Source organism: Pantherophis guttatus, chromosome 1, assembly GCF_059756535.1.
Source record: "Pantherophis guttatus breed Tessera chromosome 1, ASM5975653v1, whole genome shotgun sequence".
Classification (NCBI taxonomy): domain Eukaryota; kingdom Metazoa; phylum Chordata; class Lepidosauria; order Squamata; family Colubridae; genus Pantherophis; species Pantherophis guttatus.
This window is the reverse complement of record NC_142063.1, coordinates 286,230,857-286,256,440: the sequence shown is the minus strand read 5'-3', so window position 1 is coordinate 286,256,440 and position 25,584 is coordinate 286,230,857. Positions and strand designations below refer to the sequence as shown.

The window sequence follows — 25,584 nt, the reverse complement described above, 5'->3', positions numbered from 1 at the left end:
TAAAGTGTCTGTAGGCACCTGGAGAGTGGCGGTGCAAGTAATAACATCATGCATCATTAGGCAACTGATGTAAATTGAATAGTTTGCACAATGGAATACTAATGTACATGTTTACATGACTTTGGTATCATTGCAATTTCTACAGACACTCATGAAATTGTCTTGAAAATCTTGGTCCCAAAGTAAGGAGGTTTCCAATGAACTTCATGAGTTTGGTACTAATTTCACTTTACAAAATGGTAGTCAATCTCTTTGATGATTAGAAGCATCAATGGGAGATGTTCTTTACTGTTTCAATATTTCTAGCAGTAACTGTGACAGGGATCTTGGGAGTTTTAGTGGATAACCAGTTAAATATGAGCCAGCAGTGTGCGGTGGCAGCCAAAAAAGCCAATGCAATCCTAAATTTCATTAACAGAGGGATACAATCAAGATCAAGTGAGGTACTAATACCACTCTATAAAGCCCTACTAAGACCAAACCTATTGTACTGCATCCAGTTTTGGTCACCACACTACAAACAAGATGTTGAGACTCTAGAAAAAGTGCAGAGATGAGCAACCAAGATGATTAGGGGACTGGAGACTAAAACATATGAAGAACGGTTACAGGAACTGGGCATGGCTAGTCTAGTGAAGAGAAGGACCGGGGAGACATGATAGCAATGTTCCAGTATTTGAGGGGCTTCCACAGAGAGGAAAGGGTCAAGCTATTTTCCAAAGCACCCGAAAACCAGACAAGGAATAATGGATGGAAACTGATCAAGGAGAGATTCAACTTAAAAATAAGGAGAAATTTTCTGACAGTGAGAACAATCAACCAATGGAACAGCTTGCCTTCAGAAGTTGTGGGAGCTTCATCATTGGAGGCTTTCAAGAAGAGACTGGACTGCCATCTGTCAGAAATGGTGTAGGGTCTCCTGCTTGGGTGGGGGGATTGGACTATATGACCTACAAGGTCCCTTCCAATTCTGTTAATCTATTAATATCTATTTTGCTGAAAGAGTTTGATGTTGGAGTACATCTCTGGGATCTGAGAAAGTGGAAAATCATCTCACAAGACCACATAACTCTCTTAAATACATAAATGCTAACTATTCCATCATCTCCAAAATAATTTGGAAGAGATGCCTCAGACTAATTGGAAGCATGAGCACATCTCTCTTCCATGGAAGCCTGAAAAAAAAGCATGTTGCTGTTTCAGGAGTCACGTCAAAGTTACAATGGTTAATTATAGGATTCCTCAGCTGCGCTCGAGTTTCTTTTTTCAGAATTGCTCAAGATGTCTGAAAACAACAGCTTCAGCGAGGCCCACAGCGTTTTTTAAAAATCACTTTTGAAAGGTGCATCCCTTCCATTTCCATGCTTATTTAAATAGAAATAGTCTTCCCTGGGACTGAAGTTCAAGGCATATGCACTAAAGCAAGGGTCTCCAACCTTGGCAATTTTAAGACTTGTGGACTTCAACTGCCAGAGTTCCAAAACTGGCTAAGGAACTCTGGCAGTTGAAGTCCACAAGTCTTAAAGTTGCCAAGGTTGGAGACCCCTGCACTAAAGGGAAAGCCTAGAATATTGTCTGCAAAAGATACAAAAGATTTGGAATGCTTTAGCATGTAAATGATAGGCAGTTCAGCCATGGAGTAAACTTCTATGCTTTGCTATGTGGTGAAAGCCTGACTAGATGATCCTTTATTTCTATTGTTTACAGGTTGGTTATTATTATTTTTTTGCAAACACCAAATAGCTATTAATTCCATGATGTATGGTTTATTAATTCCATAATGCATGGTAATCAGAAATGTTCAAAGAAGTCAATATCTATTTCCCCCCAGCTGGGACCGCTTGGCGTCTCCCCGGCCAGAGTTGGGGGGAGATAAGCTTGCAGGTGACATAAGTGCTTTATTTACATGTGAAGCTCCCTCAATCCATCAGCTGCAGGCAAACAAGGCTGTCAGCACAAAGATGATCTCATCCTTCCTGCAGTTCTGCTCCACTTGGATTGCAGAGGTAGGGCTCCCTCCCCCACCATCTGATCCCATCCAACAAGCAGCAGCAACAGCCGGGAGCACATGTGAAAACAAGAACCGAGTCAGTCTTTCTTTAACTTTGGAATGTGGAGACAGCAACCGAGGAATGAACTGGCAAGAAGAATCTTCTCCGGCTGGAGAAAATACAAACGGTATCAAACCAATCATCCCATAGGATGGGAAGCACTTATCTATATCTTATAAGGCTCAATCCCGGAGAAACACATAAGGGCTTTCAGAATGATTCTTGGCCAAGATTCCAAGGTCAGTTTGGGCAACGCTTTCCATGGGGCTGATGAGATAACACGGTTAGTCATGCCTGCAGAGAATTTTTTTTTTAAAAAATCTTGTCTTCGTTATTAAAACCAACACAGAATGACATGGCCTCAACTTATCCCATTGGAACATGTTTCATAATTTCACAGAACTGACATCACATGCTATCACATAGCTGGCCTCAATATTTTTTTTTCTCCACGTATACTTACAGTTCATTTAGGAAAGTGGCTACAAATCAACTGAAGTGTTAAATCAATGTGATCCGAGACATCTTTCTGACAAGAGGTTTTGTCGAACTGCACACCTTTTCTGAGATTAACAAATGTCTCTCTCATAACCCTTTCTCTGAATAAAAATCAACACGATCTTGTAAAATACAATCTTGTAGAAACATAAAAGGCAACTCTAGCATGGACCTGTTTATATTCAAATCCTAGTACCATTACAACACACAGGTTATTTTCTAAGCCTTTCCTGGCATTACTTGGCCGGATGCTTTCTTATAATACATATCCAGAAATGATATAACCTTGTGTTTTAAAAAATGCTGGAAGATGGAAATTTAAATGCTTACTACTTGAATGAGTAACCTTTCATAGACTTGTTCCAGTATGTTCAGAGGTAATATAGTCTCATTACACCATCCACAGATTATCTCCACAACAAAACAAAACAGAAACAAAAAGAGAATAAGCCAGCCCATGAGATAAGAAATGGAATAAATAAATGGAACTAGAAAAAAAAATAATATGGAACCAGAAATTTCAAGGTCCTACTACTAGTTTTGAGAGGAGTTCTATGGAAAGATAATTAGGTAAAAGTGGGATACCATGTTTAGCTCAGAGTGATGCTCACTATGCAGTTGCTTGCAGATAAATGCTATCAGAGGCAAAGTACTTTAAATAATAGTGACTAGAAGTCAAGTAGAATTTAAGCATCTCTCACCCCTGTAGGAAGAAGCATTATTCTTTGTTCATGTTTGATTATGTCAGACAGTGAGAAGAAATAAACTGTACCCCCATGTGATCATGTTCTCCAGAAAATTCTCTCCTCTCCGCCCCCCACCCCCCAACACTGGGGGAATCCTGAATTTCAGATCTCCATCACCTTTAATCCAGCTACTTGGGATTCCTTTTCACACAATGGCTTGCCCAAAGATCCTAAAGCCAGGTGTAATCCAGCACTGTAGAGAGGTGTGAAGTGCAGAGTGGAGAACATAGCAAAAAATAAGAGGAGAGAAACGAACGGCTTACCTTGAATTGTGCTTTTCCTGCTTTGCAGTTGTTGTTGTTATAATTTTTCTCCGCACTGTTGTGGGAAGGGCCTCTGTATAGCCCTTCTTCCCCTAAACCACCTTTTCCATGCCAGTTGGACAAAGTAATCTTCTTAATGGAACGGGACAGCGAATTGCTATTGATGCAATCATCATTGGTGACCACTTCTTCAATAGGACTAGCCCTTTTAAATCTTTCTCCAGCAGGCTCCAGAGACGTCTGAGCCAGATACAGAGAAACACACTCATTGAGGTTTTGGTGCAAGTCATGGTTATTCAGAGCCTCGAGAGGAATGTCAGTACAGCTGTCTCTTGGAAATTCCAGGGAACACTTGGGTAGAGATAATTTGGTGCTAATGGTGAACGGTTGGACCTTCCTTGCTGTGCTACCGGACATCGTCTCCCTTAGCACAAGCCTTACAGGGGCCCTAGAAAAATGCTAGGACACAAGTCTTGATAAACTCCCACTGCTTTTGGGAGGAAAGAAAAGGACCTCTTGTCGGAGGGCATAGAAAGAAAGGCAAAATCAGAAGTGACAAGATTTGCCTTGGCTTCTTCCATCCCATGCAAGAAAACTCAGAGGTGGAGACTGCGTCCCATTGGATCCGCTCCGCTCTTTTTTCCCCCCTCAGGCGTCCAGGTCTGTGAGTTCTCTCTCACCAGCGAAGCTTCTCCTTAAAACGTTCCAAGAGGACTTCCAAACCTCCTTTGGTTTTCTAGCAGAAGTTACACAGCTGCCACCAAGCCCAGGTCTCTGGGCAGTGGTAGTTTAGCTCTGTGTGAGGAAGTCCCTCACTCATGGATCAGTTTTGCCGGAAAACAAAGGCGGAGAAGCGAGCAGAATCGAGGGAGGGAACTTGGTCTTGGCTTACTGAGCAAAGAGGAGAAAAAATTATTCAGAGTGCCTGGAAGTTGGGAGGAATGGGTTTGGTGGGGGAGGCGGGTGGGGCGGATCTTAAGAAATGAGATCAAAAAAATTGTAATCTTCCCCTTGAGAGGAGTGCAGTTGGTAAATACTTCTTGAGCTCGCCTTCTCTCTTGGCTGGAAGAGCGCCCCCTTTCCCACGAGAAGCCAAACGTCGCTTCTGAGGGGGGGAAAAACGGGTGCAGGGATGAGATACGACTCGCCTCCCTCCGAACGAGGCTCCGCTCCGGGGCTGTGACAGGTGGGTGCCGGGATTACCACTTCCGAGCCCCGAAAATTTGGGGGAAGAGGGTCGTGGCCCGCTCTCTCCTTCCCTCCCTCCCTCCCTGAATCCTTTTCAGTTGCCGTCCACCTTCTTGCGCAGGTTGAGGAGGCAGAGCAGGCAGGTGAGGATGGCCTCGCGGGACTGCTGAGAAGTCAGGCGGGCCCTCAGGCGCCGGAGCAGCGGCAGGAGGCGCTTGCGAGCCAGCAGCAACAGGCGAGTCAGAAGGGTGCGCAGAAGCAGGAGGGCGAGCAGCGGGGCGGGCATGCTGCGCTCAGGGCGCGGGCCTGGGATCTGTGTGGGGGGGCGGGGGGAGGAGGGAGTGGGAGAGAGGCACAGATAGATGCACCGAGGTCAAAAAGGAGCGGAGGGAAAAGGGGCGCATCCTGAATCAGCCCAGCATTGGGGAGGGGACGGGGGGGGGGCGGAAGGAGAGGAGGAACCCTCCCCCCCCGGGTGAAAAGCCCTCCCTTCCCTCCTTGCCCAAGTCTTCACTCTCTCTTCCACTCACTATATTTAGCCCGGCTCTTCAGACAGGGAGTTCTTTAGCATGAGGTAATGTGGCTTGGACTCAGGGGAGTAGACGGCTTCCAAAAAACCTACGGGCTACTTCCACCATCTCCCGGGAAGATGGGGAAATTGGCTGGTCCGCTCGCTCGGGGACTTAGGCTACCACCTACTGGAGTTCGGAGTTGTTGGAAGAGGAAAAAACGGGGCAGAGGCAGGCGACACTGGAAGATTTTAAAAAGAGAGCGGACAAGCGTTATTTGTCTGCAACGGTCTAGGCCAGGTTTCCTGCCTTCTGAGCAGGGGGTTGGACTAGAAGACCTCTAAGGCCCCTTCCGACTCTTAATTCTGAAATAGAGCCAAAGGGGGTGACCAAAGGCATTTGACACCGCGGGCGAAGGAATCGGCCCTCGCCGCGGCAGCCGCAGCTGGTATTAACAGCTGCGCGGAATTCAACAGGTGAAGCGCTTCTCCACATTTGTCCCTTGCCGAAAAGCGCTTCCCTTGCAAGCATTCTCAGCTGTCCGAGGGAAACCGGGAGCCAAAACGCCGGAGGCCCCCGTGGCGGGCGCAGCTTTGCATTCCAGGCGAGGGTTTCATTAAAAAAAAAAAAAGTGCCAGAGTGAGGCACCTGCAGCCCCAGGCGAGGAAAAGCGAGGCAGCAAACTTCTGCAACTCGCGAGTTGCAAAATCTTGCAAGGTGAGGCGTTTCCCCCCCCCTCCAAAACGGGGGCAAGACAGGCGGGAATTAAGGCTGCACCGGTACCCTCGCTGCAGCTCGTTGCCGGAGGACCCAAGGCCGAGAGCAAGGCTGCATTCAGGGCTTTTTTGAGCGGAGCGGAGGCGGTTTCGCTTACAAGCTCGCTCCTGCTGCTAAGCGCGCGGGCCGTTTTATTTCTGGGAAGGGAAATTGCGGGTGGGAGTAAGGCAGGGTGGAACCTTCTGCTTAGTGCCCGGAGTAGTCATAGCAACAGAGCGCGTCGGAGGCGATGATGCAATTGAATTCCACAAGGATAGGCTCAAAGCGCGGGGACTTGGAGAGGAAAGTTCTCTGGGCGCTATGGCAACGGACAAGACTGACTTTTCATCTCTGGAAGGCACGGGAGAAACCCCAGCGCTGCATGGCCAAAGGGTGGCAAATCCGAATTGAGCCTCTATACTATATATAAACCCTTGTGATTCAAAAAATGCATCCCCCTGATTTCCGTTTTCTCCCTCTGTGGGCCCTGTTGCGCTATGGAGCTCCAGAAGTCGCAGTTCTCCACTCCCCGGAGGGCTGCACGATTAATTTAATTTAATTAATCATATTTCTATGCCGCCCAACTCCCAAGGGATTAGAAAATACGGTACTTATGGCTGAGTCTCTCAACCGGAGACTCTTAGAGGGACTCCGCACGTTTGAAACGCTTGAAGGAACACGTAGGATGCCTTGGAGAGGAAATGCGCTCGCGGGAGATGCACACTTGCGCTCTTCTACCACGCTCTGCCCTTAACGTTAAATTGCACATTTGATTGCCCGTAAGGGTAAAAAAAACATGTATGCCCACTGGCTTCCTAATATTAAGCCAATGAGGGAGAGAATCAGAATAGGGACCTTGGAGGTCTTCTAGTCCAGCCTCCTGCTCAAGCAGGAGATCCTATAGTATTTCAGATAAGTGACTGTCCAGTCTCTTCTTAAAAAACCTCCAGACATGTAGATCGCTTTAATTCCTTGGATAAAATTAACAGAACACAGAATTGGAGACGAACAAGATCCAACTTCCTCCGTACTTCTCTATGCACATTCCCCAAATTGACAGTGTAATGAAAGGGGCAAGTGGTAGCAATTACATACCTGTGCAGTAAACAGCATTTGGCTGCAACATAGGTGTACTCCTAGCAAAACAAAAAACAAAAAATACCTGTGGCTTATTTTATTCACATCACCATAAATTCATTCAGGCATGGGGGTGGGGATCTGCATTTTGTATCTGCCATCCTGTTTTGTCGCAGAATACACTGCAGTACGCATGTATAAAAAACAAACTTTTAGACTGTGTGGTAGCGGTGAGAATTATTGAAACATTCCCAGATACAAATTCCTATGTCAAACTCAAGGCTGTTTCCCACATTATGGCCAATGAGCTTGATATACAGAAGAAGAGCCATTTGATAACATTCCTGCTTCCCCTTGCATATTCCATGCAATATATGATGTCATCTGTAGGCAAGCTGCCTGCCCACACCAATGCTTAAGTTGCCTGCAGATAGGAAGATGCTGCTGCATTAACAACACAGAAAAATAAAAGAAACCAGTATTATTTTCTGCTAAGGGTGGGTTTGATTGCAGCTGCCATTTGATCTGCAGAAATTTTACTCCAGTTGCCCATAGGAGACGAGATTAGATGGACATTAATTACTAGGTCCTTAAAATGTGCTGTTCCGTCATTTTTCACCCCCTTCTTTGAATAACAAAATTTGAATTTGGAACAGCCAGTTAAGAAGACAGTGTTGAGAAGAAAATGAAGCATATAATGTATTTTTATTCACTATGCAGTATTAGAATGGATCTAGGCTTATACACATATTTTCTCATAGCATGCTTCTGTTCAGAGGCAACCATCAGGCATGCCCTTTGGCATCTAGATCATAGATGTAATTATGTTGAACAAAAGTGCTCTCTTTTGGGGTCAGGTTCTGCAATTTAGGTTCTGTATTTGTTTGCGTAATGAGTGACCTCAAGGGACTTGCTCACATGAAACAATAAGTCTTTTGCTCTCTCTTACTTGGTTAATTAACTCTAATAATTGCGGGTGCGGGGGGGGGGGGAAATCTGTGGGACAGGATATCACATGCAGTCTTGTTGCCAGCATAGCCACACTGTTTCACTTAGAGTGGAAGGGTTACCATTTTTATTTCATAAAAATGATATGATTTGAAATGATATGAAAATGATTTCTTAATCATAAGAAATCTAGAATACAAGATGAACGTTTTCATAAACACATCTGCCAGTACAGATGATAGAGAATGAACTGTCCAGTTTTAGTGATGCTAAAGACTGTTTTATTATTATTAATGGAATTCATTATAATTGGTGAGGTCTTTGATGCTTCCTGGTCTTGGATATTTGTTTGTAGACATTTAAGTACCAACTGGATGCACTGATATTACCTAGTTGGGTAATGAAATATCCACAAGCAATACCTAAGCTCAGATAGCACCCAGGATTTCACAATTCAACTTTAATAAGCTACATATATTCTCTATCACTGGAATTATAATTTACTGTGCTTGAGAGAGAGTGTGTGTACATGTACATTTGTGCACACACATACGCACACACACACACAACATTTCTGCTAATTTGTTGGGATTATTCATTGCCAGCAGAGGCAAAAGTTTCACAAGCTTTTTCATCCATCACCAATCCAAAAACAAAGGTTTAAATGTCATATCTAACAATAAACTTTAAAAACTACAACAATCTCTTCAGTTATCTCCATGTACATATTTTGTGAACATTTTTAATGATGGTTTGCTTTGAAGGAATAACTTTTTAATATAGACACTCTGGAATTAGAAGTTGTTTTTCATTATTTTAGAGTCAATAATTTAGACATCCGCATCAATTATCTTTTTTATAAAGCACATTTTGAAATTAAATATGATTAACTCTACCTTTGTAATCTATAAGTGCAGTTTAAGAAGTGACCAATCAATATACTGCTTATTTTATTAACCCTTTAAACTCTGCAATTTGTATACAACAATATTTCTTTAAACTAATTTATATTAGTTGCCATCTTAAGTATTTTTTTCATTATTTCCTTTATTCTATATCAAAAATACCCTTTAACACATCAGAAACAATTTTAGATGCATATTACGTTAGAAATATAAAGTTAAGAGAAGGGAAATAAATGATATATCTTCACTTACCCTTCACTCAAAATCTTTTTCTCCAAGGACCCACATATTCATATTATTTTTATCATAGATGTATGTCTGGAATCATATATAGCTTAAAATTCTGTTTAAAAATTAATTGTCACAATTGGTCACAATTCTTTCTTCGTGTATGATGACCTAACTCTGTCTCATGACATCTCAGTACAAAAACCAGACACTTAAAAAGGTCCACTGCAACCAATAGGAAGTTAGTTCTAAGCAAGTTAAATCCCATTGAGTTGCATGGTTTACCCCAAATTTACCCTTCACTTAACCCTTTATATACAAGCTGATCTTAGAAACCATAGTAAAAAAGCCACTTCAGTTTTCAACTGGAGCAGCCAATAAACACAGCAGTGGCATATGATTAATCTCCCCCCCTCATTACTATATTTTTCATAGTTGCTTATAATAGGAAATCCAGATCCTTTGAGAGATGTCTACAAGAAATCCTTCCATAGTACTTGTCTCTGACTAATACAGTTCTCAGAAAATTGTGTGCACCAGAGTAGCTCTTACTGTCTTTCTTTAGGTTCCTCCCTTGGACTCCTCTTCCAAAGGTGCAGAAGTGTCCTTCTCTGAACTACCATTGACGAAATCACTTGCCTGTACCATCAACAGCTACCATATGTCTTGACACTAAGGAACAATTTCTCTCCCACACACAAAAAAAAGGATAACTTCTTATCAGCTGTCCTTTTGGAACTATGCTTGCACCTGGCTTTCCCTCGCCAATAGAAAGGGGTGGAGAACAGACACATGCTTGGTGTCAATGATCATTGACAGCCTTGAAATTGTATGTTGGGAGGTTAGTCCTAGCTCTTGAAAAGTTCAGAGGGCGTGAGGAAGATAAGGAATCCTTGCATCCATACTGCACAGTTACATCATCTGGTATGGGCAACATCTGTTGAAAAGACATATGGAAGTCCTGCTCAGGCACCCTTCTTAACAATACTCTATTACTTCTACTAATGACCATCATTTCTTTGCCCAAGAAAATGAGTACTGTGAATATATGTTGCTTTTATAATTACAGTTGTTATTAATATAGCAAATAGTTTTGTAAAAATTACCGATCTCATAAGATAAAAGGGGAATTTCTAAAATAGGATATACTGTAGATACTAACCACACCTAAAATACTGCATTCAGTTTTGGCCACCACACTATAAAAAAGATGTTGAGACTCTAGAAAGAGTCCAGAGAAGAGCAACAAAGATGATTAGGGGGCTGGAGGTTAAGACATATGAAAAATGATTGCAAGAACTGGGCATTTCTAGTCTAGTGAAGAGAAGGACCAGGGGAGACACGATAGTAGTCTTCCAATATTTGAGGGGCTGCCACAGAGAGGAGGGGGTCAAGCTGTTTTCCCAAAGCACCTGAAGACTAGACAAGAAATAATGGATGGAAACTGATCAAGGAGAGATTCAACCTAGAAATAAGGAGAGTTTTTCTGACAGAACAATCAACCAATGGAACAACTTGCCTTCAGAAGTTGTGGGAGCTTCATCTCTGGAAGCTTTCAAGAAGAGACTGGATTGTCACCTGTCAGAAATGGTGTAGGGTCTTCTGCTTGGGCAGGGGTTGGACTAGATGATGTACAAGGTCCCTTCCAACTCTGTTATTCTGTTATTCTAGCACTAAAATAATATTTTTTTAATTATCAGAGCTAAATTTGCAACTCCTTTTCAAAATCCTGTTTTGAAGGAATCATTCATCTTTGTCTCACAAACCTTACATCATAGCTGAGGAAAAATGCCTCTTGATTACTTCTGAATTTGTAACAAACTGAATAAAATATTACCAAATCAAATAAAAAATTTCCAAAGGAAAGTTATACTTCAATATCCTGCATTTTATGTATTGTACTTGTGAAGTGTTTTTTTTTTAATGAAATGAGCTTCTAATGAATTGAAATAATAATATTCCAATTATTTGAGGTATTAAAGCTGGAATACTTCTTGCCACTAGCATAATAAATCTGTTATCTTTATTTTTATGGTTTTTATTCCCTCCCTCGAAGAAGAACAATAAAAGACCCAGTGAATTTATGACATAAGCCCCAAATGTCATAGTGGGATTTGTAGATATGGATGGATAGGAATAAATTGTCAACTTTAACTCATGGAATAAATACCACGAAGTATGTTGTTCTTTTTTTTACTTTTTCATCTAGCTGGTTCACAATGCTTAAAAATACTTTTATATTTAGTATCCACTGAAACATTTTCAGGATAATTTTTTTTTTGCCACTGTTACTCTACAAGAGCCCTGTGAGACAACCTTTGCTGAAGACCGGATTTATGGATAAGAAGGTTTAGAATCTAGGCAGTAAATCTAAACGGTCTAGTACAGGGGTGTCAAACTCGATTTCATTGAGGGCCACATCAGGGTTGTGTTTGACCTTGGAGGGCAAGAGTGGGCGTGGTCAGTGCTGCCTGCGGTGGCCCGAGTGTTGTATCAGCAAAAACGGGCTCCCAATCTCCATTTTCGGCTGGGACGGCCTCCTGCAACCCTCTGCCAGTGAAAAAGGGGCTTGAGCCGAGCTCCGTTTTCACTGACAGAGGGTTGCAGGAGGCCATCCCAGCCAAAAATGGAGATTGGGAGTCTGCTTTTGCTGGCAGAGGCACCATGGGAGGTCCTTCACTGTTTCCAGGGCGGCACTGTGGGGCAGATCTAAGCCTACTGCAGGCCGAATCTGGCCCATGGGCCTTGAGTTTGACACCCCTGGTCTAGTATATAAAACTGTCTGTCTGTAATCCCAGAGTCTTTGTGATACTTGATTCTAACAGATTAAACTTTCTTGAAGAAGAGCCCAGAATTTTGCTTTCACTGCATTGCAGATAATGAGATGAAATGAACAATATATCTCCTATAGTTGGACATTATTATGTCAGACTGTCAAGGGGGATGTATTGGTTCCCGGAGCTGGGAAATGGGTCTTCTGGATGATGACTTGCAGTTTACTCACACAGGATTTCACTGGAGAATAATGAAGGAGATGGGAAAGGGTAGCAAAAGAAGATTGGAAACTCTATAGACTTCAGTTAGTTTGGTTCTGTGAGGAGAAATTTGTGCCTGAGATCAAAGATGACCCTTTCTCCATTTCTTCCTCCCCCTTTTTTTCTTTTCAGCTTCCAGACAAATCTTCAAGATATGACCTATTCTTTGCCCTTTGAAGGCTGTGGCAATGAGCTCAGCCAGAATGACCTTTCCCAGCCTCCGAAACTTTCTCACAGGGAAGCAGAAATCAACCCAAGGGACCATCTTAGCCCCAGCGTAGCAACTTACATGCTCCAAAATCAGAAACAATCACTCAACAGCTCACTTATTAGCAGGAGAGCACTAGGGGTCAACAGTGATGTAAGACTCCTGGGGCTTCCTTCCTCCTCCTCCTCACACCCACCTCCCCCCTTTGCCTCATTCTTTTAAGCTGCTCAAGAACTTGCAGTTCCATTATTTACTTTCCACATACTTATATATGCTCAGGGACAGGCAGGATGCTTAGTAAAATGGTGCGACCTAACTGGGGATTCATGGTTTTCAAGTGAAGAACTGCAACAATACTGTAGGGATCAAGGGAAGCTTCTAAAAACTGTAGAAGGGAACTCACGTCATGCAACAGCTGTGTTATTCAGCAACAGGAACATATTAGGAGCAAACATGGTAGTGGTAATAGTCCAAACTGCTCATAGCATATCATTGACTGCTCATTTCTCCAACTTCTTGCTAGAGGAGATGCTGCAAAGTACTTATAGAACAGCTGGTCTTCCTGTGTGCAGGCACAATGGAAACAGAGAGAAATAAGGGATTTGGAGTTCAGATAGCTTTTCAAAAAGTCCTCGCTCCATATATGATCTGAAGAAGAACCATGAAGGGCAAAATTTAGTGAAGGAAAACAAAAAAAGGGAAAAGCTAAAGGTAGAGGTGTGTTTAGTCTAGGAGAAAAACATCAAGAGATTTATTGTATAGTGCTGAGAAGTTTAAATAACAAAAACGTCTTTAGTATTGAGCGTTAGTTGGTTTGTCTCAGCTGCTTCATAAATTACATTTCCTTCCTGAAGATACTAACCTGGTCTTTAGATACAGAAATTAAGATATACTGTAAATAAATACCTTTTGTTCTCAATGAACTTTTAACATAACACATGCATAATTTGCATACAGTTTACTTAAATGTCATTTGCACAGGGTGTGCAAACCAAGGTAGTTTCAGAACGTCAAAATTCATCACATAACATTCAGCATGAAAATAAGTTGGCTGTTCATTTACTTCTATTGTATAGGAAAGGACAGTCCTTGTGAACAGAGCTTTGCAGAGCTTTTGCTTGGTTGGAAAGGAAGCTATCGTCTTTCTTGTCTGTGTGGCATTGAGGTGAGCCTCAAATTGGAAATCAAAAGGATTTAAATGTTCAGAATCAGTATCATGGCTAAATAGTATCCCATCCCATAGGACTAAGTGTAAACTAATGTGCCTGCTCTTTTATCCCTGCATACAATTTGATAATTAATGATGATTTTAGATCAGTTTTTAAAATTTGGAAATTGTCAATAAATTGTATTACATGTTAAAACATTTTTAGGAGCCATAGATTGGATTCAAAACATGGAAAAGTAAAGGACTGCACACTATTGAAAGGAATATTACAAAGCTTTCCCCAAGCTGACTGGAAATTACAGAGGGTAAATGTGGCAGGCCTGAAGGCCCAACGCAAAAGATGGCTTCCAGGCCTGACATCCAGTTTATTTGGTTGGAAATGCTTGTCGCTGTGACCCATCATGTCAACCTTGACTCTTGGTTATGGCAAGAATACTCCCTGTAACTTTATTGGTAACATTTTCACAGGTAACGTGCAAATACTTTCTTCCTAAGGCTGCAGGAGTGTGTCCCAAGGTCACCAGCCAGTTTGTGTGCTTAAGGCAGGGCTAGAACTGGAAAATCCCAGTTTTTAATTCAGGATTTTTATCCACTACATCAAACAAGTCTCTGGAAAAATTATAGTCTAAAGCACTAAAAAGTCTTTAAACTGCCTATTTTTGAAAATAGCTTCATACTGAACCCTAGCTTCAGTATGTTGTTGTATGCAAAACTGTTGAATGATAAAATTATAGAAAAATACACTTAAGAAAGAGGGGCAAGTACGCTCAAATACACTGTATTTTTTTCTGAATCAAGTCTGTTGTTAATCAAAGCCATTCATTACATATTTATTTAAATAAATAAATAATTCATCAAGTAAAAGCTAGTATTATGGAATTTTAAAAGCCTATTGATCAAGCTTAATTATGGTCAACATTTTTAAATGAAAAAATGAAGGGCTAAAATGGGGTTTACGCATGTTATTAGCCAATAAATAATATTGGGGGTTTTGAGAGCATATTTCTTGTTCTACAGCCGTGATGAGAATTTCAGATCCAATCCTAAAAGATTAGCTACACAACAGCCAGTTATGGAAATGGTTCACACTAAGATGGAATTGTTTAATCCTTGATTTGTGATAAATTAGAATGGCTAGGTTCACACAATATATAAGGCTACAAACTAGCTTACAGATGACAATGGGCTTCTTCTGTATAGCTGGGTTTTAGAAAGGTGCGTCAGTACTATCAGTGGTATAGGAATTGTTTTGAGAAAAGAAATAAATAGTTGTTTTTTCTCTGCACTGCCTCCGTTTCACTTAACCACTTAAGAGCAACTGGTTGATTAGAGTCGCCACTAGAAGAAGTGCAGCAGGGGATAAAGAAATGGATGGAGAGAAGCAGTGGTGAAATCCAAACTTTTTTACTACCGGTTCTGTGGGCTTGGTGTGGCTTGGTGAGTGTGGCTTGGTGGATATGGCAGGGGAAGGATACTGCAAAATCCCCATTCCCTCCCCACTCCTGGGGGAAGGATATTACAAAATCTCCATTCCCACCCCACTCGGGCCAGCCAGAGGTGGCATTTGCTGGTTCTCTGAACTGCTCAAAATTTCTGCTACCGGTTTTCCAGAACCTATCAGAACCTGCTGGATTTCACACCTGGAGAGAAACCTATGGAATTTGGCCGCTGCCAAACCTATGGAATTGGCCGCTGCCAATACTGCACTTTCAGGCAGACCTACAAATCCTGTTATTAGGATATTGCTGAGACAGCAGAAAGGGAATGCAATGTAAGTAATGAGATTAATGATCTAACTTCATGAGCCCTTGATTAGAATCACTCAAGCAGTTTGACACAATACAGGCAGGCCATTTCGGGCCATGAAAATGCAGATGAAAGGCAGTTGGGAAAATCTGACCATTTCAAGGAAAACAGCACGGCCACTGTTTTTTGTCAAACAGCTAGTTCTCATCATTCCATCACTTATTATAGTACTAAATAGTAAACATGGTTCTATTTAACAATCCGTACCTATTTTCATATATTTGATAGGTGCAGAGAACTCTGCAGATTGGATGAATTTTCAAGCGAAACATTGTCTTGTTTTTCTCTGGTGTAGCCCTAGGATACTATAGGAGAAGAAAGCTGCAACAATAAGTGGATGGCTTTTCAAGCACAATATTTCTTAATTAATGTTATTCTCAAAATTACTGCTCAAGACATGAATGGAGAGAATACACCAAGCAAGAAGAAGGTAAGCTTAACAGAGAACACTACTCTTTGTGATTAAAGCAATGACTCTTCTTACTGTCATGTATATCCGTTTGACAACTTCTGAAGTAAACCTTTGGGAAACAGTTGAAGAAGGTACTAGATACAGGAAGTAGCCATATTTCACTATCCGAAGGAAGGAACAGCTTGAATGGGCCTGCTGAGGGCAGCTGCATCCCAAAACACCAACAATTCTGTGGTCAGGGTAGGACAGTATGGCAGGCATATGACAACTGAAATCCCCTTCCTACTGAATCTGAGATAGGACAGTTGGTCTGCTGGCCATTCTTTGGGCACTATAAATAAGCCTGATTCTTGGCTCACTCTGCCAGTTCTGAGACATCAGTTGTTCAAAGCAGGTGGAACAGGACATCTGCTTTCCATTTTTGCATTTCCAAATGTCTAAAGACGGGTTTCAAAATCTGATGTTACAGAATAGACCAGTGTTTCTCAACCTGGGCCATTTTAAGATATGTGGACTTCAACTCCCTGAATTCCCCAGCCAGAATGGCTGGCTAGGGAATTCTGGGAGTTGAAGTCCACCCATCTTAAAATGGCCCAGGTTGAGAAACACTGGAATACACTATTTTTTTTTCTTTTCTCATCTGCCCTTAATATAATTGATTCTAGTCCAGCCAGTGGTGGGTTTCTACTGGTTTGTCCCACTTCAGGCGAACCAGTAGTGGCAGCGGTGGGAGGCTCCTCCCACCAGCTCCGAATGTCATCACGGAAGGTTCTGCACATGTGCAGGAGCACTGTGCGCAAGCACTCATAGCTCCAAACCGGTAGCGAAGGCAAGTGAAACCCACTACTGAGTCCAGCCTTTTGCTAAGTAGATAGTTCACATCTTTCTACTATACACACTCTGTGTTATCTACTTATATTCCAAGAATCAGAGCTAATACATTACTTTGCCTACAATTACATGTCATTGTGCTCTAAAATGTTTCCAAAAAATGATTCATTTAAATATATTTTGCTTTATTGATTAATTCCAGATTGGAGGGCTAGATAACTTTATATTGTGATTCATTGAAATCTAAACCTTGACAGTTTGCTACCAAATTAAATATTCCAGACGCTAGTCAGATAACAGATACAAGTCTCTTGATATTCCTTGCAAGAGCTGATTTTGACTGAGTAATGGAATCAAATGAAGTAGTTCATTTGAGGACTGTAATTTTAAAAATACCCTCTTAGTCATATTGCTTATGGCCACTAATAATATTTTCAAACTGTATTATAAATAAAGTCTCTCCAAAATGTAATAACCATCAGAGAGTGCATCTTTGGCTTTAATGGAAAAATAACTGGATTTATTCACCAGTATTGTTGTAAAATAAGTGTGCATTAAGTGGGGTGTTTTTGGTTTTTTTTGGTATGAAATGAATGATTGGCTATATAGTTTATCACCACCGGATTTATGTTTGTTGGTTAACATTAACACACTTAGCATTCGGTTAACATACTTAGAAATCAGCCCTAGAACAATATTGTCTTGGACGGAAAACTGCACAGAAACCTTCCTTTGAAATAGTCTGTGTCTTAAGTTCTTCAAAGCATTGCATTACAGAAAAATAATCTTTTTCTGTAGGTTTCAAATGTTTCTGGTCCTAGAATAGTTAATTAATTCTACTTTGCTCCAACAGCTAAATTTCCACTAGCTTTTCAGCTCAGTGGTTCTGCGATTTTCATTCTTTCTTCTCTGAGCAATCTGATACTTACCCCTTTTGGTGGATGGTTGGAGAAAGATGGTGATTGAGATTATATAGTACAGGGGTCTGCAACCTTAAACATTCTAAGAGCCATTTGGGCCTGTTCCCCACAGAAAATAAAACACTGGGAGCTACAAAACCCTTCCCGTGTCTGACTATATCTTGAGCAGCCACAAAACTGGCATATGTAGTTGAATTAAACGTTCTGTTTTCTTCTGAAACTTTTCTTTTCTTGGATTTATCCATAGTTGGCCTACCAGGGGTTGAAAAACTCAATGAATCGTGTTCCAGTGGGTGTCGCACATTGGTGGTTGTGACGCATATTTTGAGTGACTGGGAGCCGCAGCAGAGGTGTGAAAGAGCCACATGTGGCTCGAGAGCCGCAGGTTGCTGACCCCTGGTATAGTAAGAGCTATACATGGGATTACATTTTGATGATAAGGACAATAAAACATTATTTGTCTGCCATTATTGCAGCATCCAATAGCAATAGCACTTAAGACCTACATGCTGCTTCACAGTGCTTTCCAGCCCTCTCTAAGCTGTTTGCAGAGTCAGCATATTGCCCCCAACAATCTGGGTCCTCATTTTACCCACCTTGGAAGGATGGAAGGCTGAGTCAACCTTGAGCCACTGAGATTCGAACTGCCAAATTGCAGTCAGCTGGCAGTCAACAGAAGTAGCCTGCAGTACTGCATTCTAACCACTGTGCCACCATGACTCAAGAGCTGCTTAGTGTCCTGCTTAAGGTGACTCATTCTCTTGTGCCATCATGGGCAATATTCTTTCTGTTTGGTAAATAAAGTCACTCAGATTCACTCAGAATTGCACCTCAGTTGGATAGTTCTGGTAGAAGTCCCTAAAACAGAGTCTGATAGAGTTAACTGGAATAATTTTTTTACCTGTGACTCCTAAGTAAATGGACAGGAGCCTGCATACTGTTGAGTTTAGCCTCTTGTATACTAGATCTAAGCCCCACATGGTTGGTCAAGGCTGTTCAGGAAGTGACCTGTTGTCGTGTTCTACTACAATGATATGCTTCCTTCTCAAGAAGCCATCACTGAATTCAAATATCCTAGAAGTCTTCATCCAATAGAGAAGGTTGTTAAGAAAGTGGTTTGGCTTCAGCTCCAGAGGATCTTGGAGGAGGTGGATTATCTATATCTATTTAAATTAAGTTTTAGGTGTGTATGCAGTATGAAGATAATCACACTAGTTAATGACCTGCAGTGGAGCCAGAATGTAGTTAACACATCCACATACTTGTATTCGTCCATCGCTCAGTGGCTTTCAATACTGTCAGTTACAATGTTCTTCTCAATTCTGCAAGGTCTGGAAGAGCACTTTCCTTGTGGCCAGTCTTAGTGTTAACAGATTTGGGGTGAGTGGGATTTACATCCTCTCACTTGTGGGGTGCCATGGGGCTTAATGCTCTTGCTTCTCTTGTAGATGAGCACAGTGGGTGAATTTTTTTTGTCAGTTTGGGGTCAGGTACCATCAGTACACAGATGATATCTAATTGCATCATTTGAGCACAGACCTTCAGGTAATGTTGTCAGTATCCCAAGCCAAAGTCTAGAAATGGTGCCAATGTTTGGAAAATTTTCAATCTCTGATCTTGGAGCGGGGGGGTTGTATTTCCTCATTCAAAACTAGTGCAGACTCACCTCTGCTTTTGCAGAGATACAACTAATGCACCAATTGTGCTCCTTTTTTTGGACTAGGAAGCCCTTCAGACAGGCACTTGCATCTTAATCACCTCACAAATGGAGTTTACTCAGAGGCTACAGCTGGTCTGGAATGCTACAGCACAGTGATGGGTATGCCTTGTTATGCTCTTGGGACCCTACTATCTCGTGAACTGCACTGGTTACTAGTTGGTGTTTAGGTGCAATTTAATTATCACCTATGCAGCTCATACTGTTACAGGGTCTAGTTAATTGAAAGAAAGTCTTTGTTTTTTCTCAGAAGTAAACTCAGGCAGAGTGAGCATGTTCTAGATCTCGTCAATTAAATAATCTCACCTAATGGGACTCAGGAAATATTCCTTCTCTGTCATGGTGCCTGTCTCCTGCAAGGGTATTCCCCTCCAGATGGCTCTATCCCATTGACACCCAGGAAACTGATTATTCTCCCAAGTATGGGATTGGATTGATTTTTTTTTAAAAAAATTGTTTGTCCAGTCACCTCTATGCTTGCTTGGATTTTTTTTCTTATTCTTCTAAACCATCCAGAATCATTGGAAGTCAGGCCTCTGAATGTGCGTGAATGAATTAATGGATAATCAATCGATCAATCAGCCAGCTTTTTCATTTCACATTTTTATTTGTAAGGTGTCCAATGGGTTGTAGGAAGAAAGACAAATCATCCTACAGGTACCCAGATGGCATCTTGAAATTGCAGAATTGCATAATTAAATTAGATCTGTTCCATTTGTCTTGCAGTACCCCAAGTCATGGGTGACAATGCTTAAGGGGGACATCAGCAAAGTTAGAAAGAAAACAGAATAGTGTTGCCTATAATTATTGGCCAACCTCCAGGAGTGGACATGTTTCAGCAGAAAGTTGCAAGATGAAGAGATCAGCAACATGGAAGGCCAATTTTATGATGACAGTTTTGAGAGCTGTGAATAGCACTTGAAATCAATAGTGGCAAATGACCTGAGAATGGTATGAAGGGAGTCAGTGAAGTAGGATTTGAGCTCTCTAAACCTGAAGTGGCTCTGCGTACTTTTGCCAACCTCACTTCCAGTGTTGACATTAGTGAGCATGAAAGTTCTTGTGGACTTTTCAAGAGGGCCACTAACATTCCTTGTTCCATTATTTTATTCTTTCCTGCTCAAATAATTTGAGTGATGCTTGACATAAGATGGAAACAGTTCTGCCCAGTTCAGCTGACCTTTGATAATTCAAGTTTGTAAGAGGAAGAGATTGGAATGTAGGCGGCGGAGGAGGAGGAGAATAGGTAAATGTACTGGATGTGGATTGTGACTCAGTTTCCCCCTTTTTCTAAGGGAAAATTCAAAGTACAACACTTAAGGTAATCTGTCTTGCTACAAACTCAGGCTGCCCTTGGCATGATTTCTCACTTGGGTCCACCCAATGCAAGCTACCTACATTCTCCCAAAGCATATGTTAGGACTCCAGAAACTGAGGCATTCCTATGATAAAAAATAGCAGCTGGAGCATCCACAGAGAATCGCCTTGTCTGCGCTCAACCTCATCTCCTACAAAAGGCCTTTTGAGCCAGCAAGTCTGGAATTCTGGTAGGACTTGATTTGTAATTGGAGGAAAATCTTATATCTGATGGTGGAGTGGTGGTGGTGGGGTGTTCCTGAGCTTTGCATGCAGTAGGCAACAGCTGCTGGCATAAGCAGGTGAGCACAGGCTGGGTGGATTCCCCTCCACTCTGTGTTTGCTCAACTGCTGACTGATTTGGAAGAATTATGCAAACAGTTGCTTGTTGGAAGAGAAAGCAAGTGGTGGGGATGGAGCCAGGCAGCTGAACGTTTAAAGTGCTAAGGGTTCTTTGTGATTGAAGTGCCTGGGGAGCCGGCCAATGGCCAAGAGGAATGGCATGGCAAGGAGAATGTGCTTAGTGGCATTAAGTGACATGGCTCCAGAATTCTGGAGAATTATTTTTATACATATATACAAAGGCCCAAATAGTAAAGTATGTCTGCATATGTTGTAATTAGACTGCCTTCTCCATTAGTCACACATTTTCCTCTATTAAATGAATATATACAGTATTGCACATAACTCCATTTCGTAGGTGAAACAGGAGTGTCCAGCTTTTCATTGAATCATATTTTTAACTAAAAGGCAGTTCTGAATCCCAGCAGTTATGGTGGGAGCAATTTAAATGTGAGTGCTCATCCTGAATTGCATCATTATTAGAATATCTCATATGGTGATATGGGATGAATTCATTTTCCTAATTTGGGTTTCTTCAAATGCAGTATTGTTTCACCAAAACAATGCAAAAGGCCCCACCACCCACCACCACATGTCTTCAAGGACTGCAAGAAGCCAGTTTTTAATGAGAAGGGATTAACAAGTCAATTAAATTCAGAACAGAAATAAACCCTGCTATATCTTCTGAGGCTTAAAGCCTCACTAAATGTACGTAGATTTAAAGAATTGCAGGAGGAATTTAGAAGCTTCCATACATTGTCCAGCAACCTACCAAGGCCAAAGGGTTTCCATGGCTTGAAGGTCCCCGAGATATTTTACTTTATATATAGCAAGGGCTAAATAATACAAAGTGCACCAATAATGGAGAACTTCAGAACTCATGTCATGGCAGTCATACAGGTCAGGCTTACATTTTCCACTAAAGACTAAACCATTATGGACTTGACTTTTAATGTGTGTATGAAGAACTCAGGCATGATTTGTAACCTGTGGCTCAATCTGACGTTTTGTGACCCTAGCCAAGTTTGCTCAACAAGCCAGATAAACCAATCCCGGCTTATATACAGTGTATTGGCCGAGCAACTGCATGGGTCCTGTTTAGGATAGGTAGGTCCAACTGAAAGTCCCAAAGATGTTTTCCTAAAGGCAAAAGATTTTTTTCTTTTTTGTGAAAATGCTTCACTTCTCATCCAAGAAGCTTCTTCAGTTCTGAGAAGCAATCTGAAGAAGCTTCTTGGATGAGAAGCTAAATATTTTCAAAGGAAAAAAAAAACACAAGAAAGTCCAGTTACTTTTTGGAAAAGCACCTTTGGGACAACCATGACCTGGATGATTGAGAATCTCCAGAGACCTCAAACAGAAAGATTTCAACAGACTTAGTTTGTTGTAAGGCTATTTTTCAATTTTTAAATATGTTCTGGAAACCTTTTATTGTTGTATCTGGTCACCCTAATCCACCTAACCCAGGGTTTGCAACCTTAAGCGCTCAGAGCCATTTGGACCCGTTTCCCACAGAAAAGAAAACACCGGGAGCCACAAAACCTGGGTGGGCGTGGCCAACTCAATGTCACTCATTTCCACCAGTCACATGATCCCCTAGCCACGCCTACCCGGCCAGTCATTAGGACAGAGAACCAGTTGTTAAAAAACACCAGGAACCACAAAACCCTTTTGACATTTCTCTCTCTTCCCTCCCTCCCCCACTTTCTCCCTCTCTCTCTATATATTTCTCTCTCTACCCTGGCCACTTCTCCATCCCCTGCCGTCGCCCTTACCTTCTCAGGCCAGGTGAGGAGTGACTGGAGGGTGAGAGGTGGGGCCAGTCAGTGGTGGGGTCGCCCGACAGGGAGCCACAGCAGAGGGCCCAAAGAGCCACATGTGGCTCCGGAGCCACAGATTGCTGACCCCTGACCTAACCAGATTAGGTATTTCAGGCATGCTAGTTTGAATTTTATTGTGAGCAGACTTTATGAATTGCTTTGGTTTTCTTGTAGATTGTCCTGGAAATTATTATAAATAGCATGCTATTAATAAATATGGACAATAATACATTCGTAATAAATGTATAACTAGGGATGAAATACCTACAGCATATAGGTATGTGACAAAAATGAAATGCCAAGCAAGGTACCCAGTAGTTCATCCTTCAGACAGTCCTAAGGGGTTCTTTGAAATGCAGTTCTATTTGGCAAGTTCTTAATAAGTCACTTGCCAGAGTGTCACAACTCCTCTCAGCACACCAAGGAAACCTCTTTCTTTAATAAGTTTTACAAGTGGGGGAAAAAAATCTTGGGAAACTCTGTCCTCTGCCTCCTCTCCCCAGTACATCAGTCCAATTTGAGATTCTGGAGCTGTTGATGGCAGCCCGCCAACTCTGGCTAACTGGTGCCACAGCCTCCAGATGGCTTTGTTGACACCTCAAAAGCCCATGCATCGGGGCTGTTCAGAGACCCATACATGAGAAAAGAGGAATGGAAAAAAGATGTTGCCAAACACTGAATTACATTCGGTGAGCCACAGAAAGCTCCACCTTCTCCATTCATACAAGTTTCCTGGAAGCTTTTCATATCCAGCTGTGAGGTGCAGCTAATCCCAAAACACAGGAAAAGCATGCTGGCCTCCTACAAAGCCTTACCAGGCTTTGTGTGGTGCTACATATACTGTCTCTAAAGACTGAACTTTAGAGGATCCTTTCTTACTCCCAGGGTTTTGGACTGTTGAACCGAAACAGAAGCAATATCCAGGAAGGAAAGAACAAACTGCGCTTGTTGGAAGCTTGGCACATGGTTTTTCAGTTGTAGCCACCTAGCATGATGAATGCTCACGCCAAACGAGCACAGGAAGTCCATGAAAGCTTATTACTATTCCAAGCTGAAGGATATTAAGGGTTAGATTTTTTCTCTATTTAAATAAATACTTGAGATAAACATTAAGAGCTGGTTTCCTGCAACAGCTGACTTTTGGATCAAATTTTCATTTCTGGATGACGCAAACTGCTGCATATATATATTTAATGCCACATAAGAGAAGCTTTGCTTTTCTCTAGATCGCTCCCTGGGATTTTTTTTCGCTTCAGAACACTTTCAAATTGGGAATAACCTGGATTCCAGTTTAATTGTTTAGAGAAAATCATACTATAAATTGACAGCTCACTTAAAATTATCGGTCAGGAGCAGTGCCATGGCAAAACTAAAGAGGAAAAGTATTTCTAATGTTTTACAGAAATAATCTTTATGTCATTTCCACTTTCCAAAAAAGGATAATTCTAAAAAAAAACCCATGATTGGAATAGAGCTATCCTAAAATAAGGCCCAAAAACCAGAAAGCTCAAGGCACATCAATTTTGTTTTAAATTCTTTCAGCTCTTCCATGTGATATGAATCCAATCTAAAAAAAAAATAGGGACTACTTGCTTGGAATATTATTTAAAGTATTGCTTTATACTAATCCAGCATAAATTTAACATAGCTATTCGTAAATTCTTTGAGGATCTTTTAAGTTCTCATTCTGAATTATATATTAAATCAATGACTGAGCATAATTTCCCTTAAACCAATCTAACAAACGCTTCCTTATATTCTTAAACCAAGCCATAGTCATCTTCCAGTCATTTTAGGAACCACAATGTAAGAGGCAGGATTGCAATCTGTGTTAAAAGAACTATTATGCCACCTGCTGGTTTCTGGATAAAATATAGAATTGGATTGGATTTTATGTTTTCATCAGCTTTTGTGTTTTGTGTAATGCTATTTCGAAGAGATTAATTAAGACTACCATCTCTTGCTACAATACATTTTGAAACAAGGATTAATGTAAATTCTATAGCTTTATTAGCTCTACCTTTCCTACTCTTCCAACTTAATTACAGTACTTTAATGACATTTATGAGCTGACTTTGTCTTGTATTGATTAGTTCTGTTACACTTGTTGATAGACTATAATTTCTGCTCTAAAATAAAAGAAGAAAGCAACCATGCTGATTTCGGCAGGAATAACAATTCATATCTATATTAAAGCAGAAATATCACAATCCAATAGAAGTTTATGAAATAATATTCAAACCTTAGAGTTTCCAAGATTCTTTCATCAGAATCAGGTTTTTCTATCTGCAAACAATTCCTACTATTTTTAAGACTGTAAAATAATACAGATATGGCTTGGAAACTCCATTTACTTCCCCCTTTTCTGAATTTTAACCATCTTACCACATAGCAGCAAATACATGGTAAATTTAACCTTGGAACAGTACCCTTCCATTATGTTATTTTTTTCAGTTTAACAAAAATATAAATGGTATTTTTATCCTTAGATGTTTCATAATTAGATGTTGGTAATGTACAGTACATTTCAATATTTGTTCATGCAACTGATCAGTAAATTTTTTGATGGTGAATGAGTTGAATGAGATTAATGAGTTTGGACCAATATTATGCACAGAAATATTCTATTATTACAAGAGTAATGTGGAGGCTGTGGATGATTACAATATCAAATGAATAGATGAACAAAACTATGCCATTTAGTATCATTTGCACTTCTAAAGCCCAGATCTGGTAGTCCTAGTTCAGCACATTGGCCACTCTTCCTCCTGCTGGGACCTGACTACCTAAACCTCATATC

The 25,584-nt window shown here is 41.2% G+C and overlaps 1 protein-coding gene and 1 long non-coding RNA gene across 10 annotated transcripts in view; one reads left to right on the top strand and one right to left on the bottom strand.

Annotated features, from left to right (window-relative positions):
* Positions 1-4,590, bottom strand: part of LOC117671845 (uncharacterized) — a 64,478-nt gene extending 59,888 nt beyond the window's left edge. For all 9 annotated transcript variants that reach the window (XM_087883078.1, XM_087883079.1, XM_034428068.2 and 6 more), the window contains exon 1: positions 3,559-4,590. In XM_087883078.1, the coding sequence (XP_087739204.1) occupies positions 3,559-3,975 (417 nt within the window). In that variant the 5' untranslated portion in view covers positions 3,976-4,590. The remainder of the gene's footprint in view (positions 1-3,558) is intronic.
* Positions 4,591-4,677: 87 nt separating this feature from the next.
* LOC117671848 (uncharacterized) lies at positions 4,678-17,899 on the top strand. The gene is made up of 3 exons (XR_015731479.1): positions 4,678-4,744; positions 15,615-15,816; positions 17,797-17,899. It is a non-coding gene; the product is annotated as an uncharacterized LOC117671848 (long non-coding RNA).
* The last annotated feature ends 7,685 nt before the right edge of the window (positions 17,900-25,584 follow it).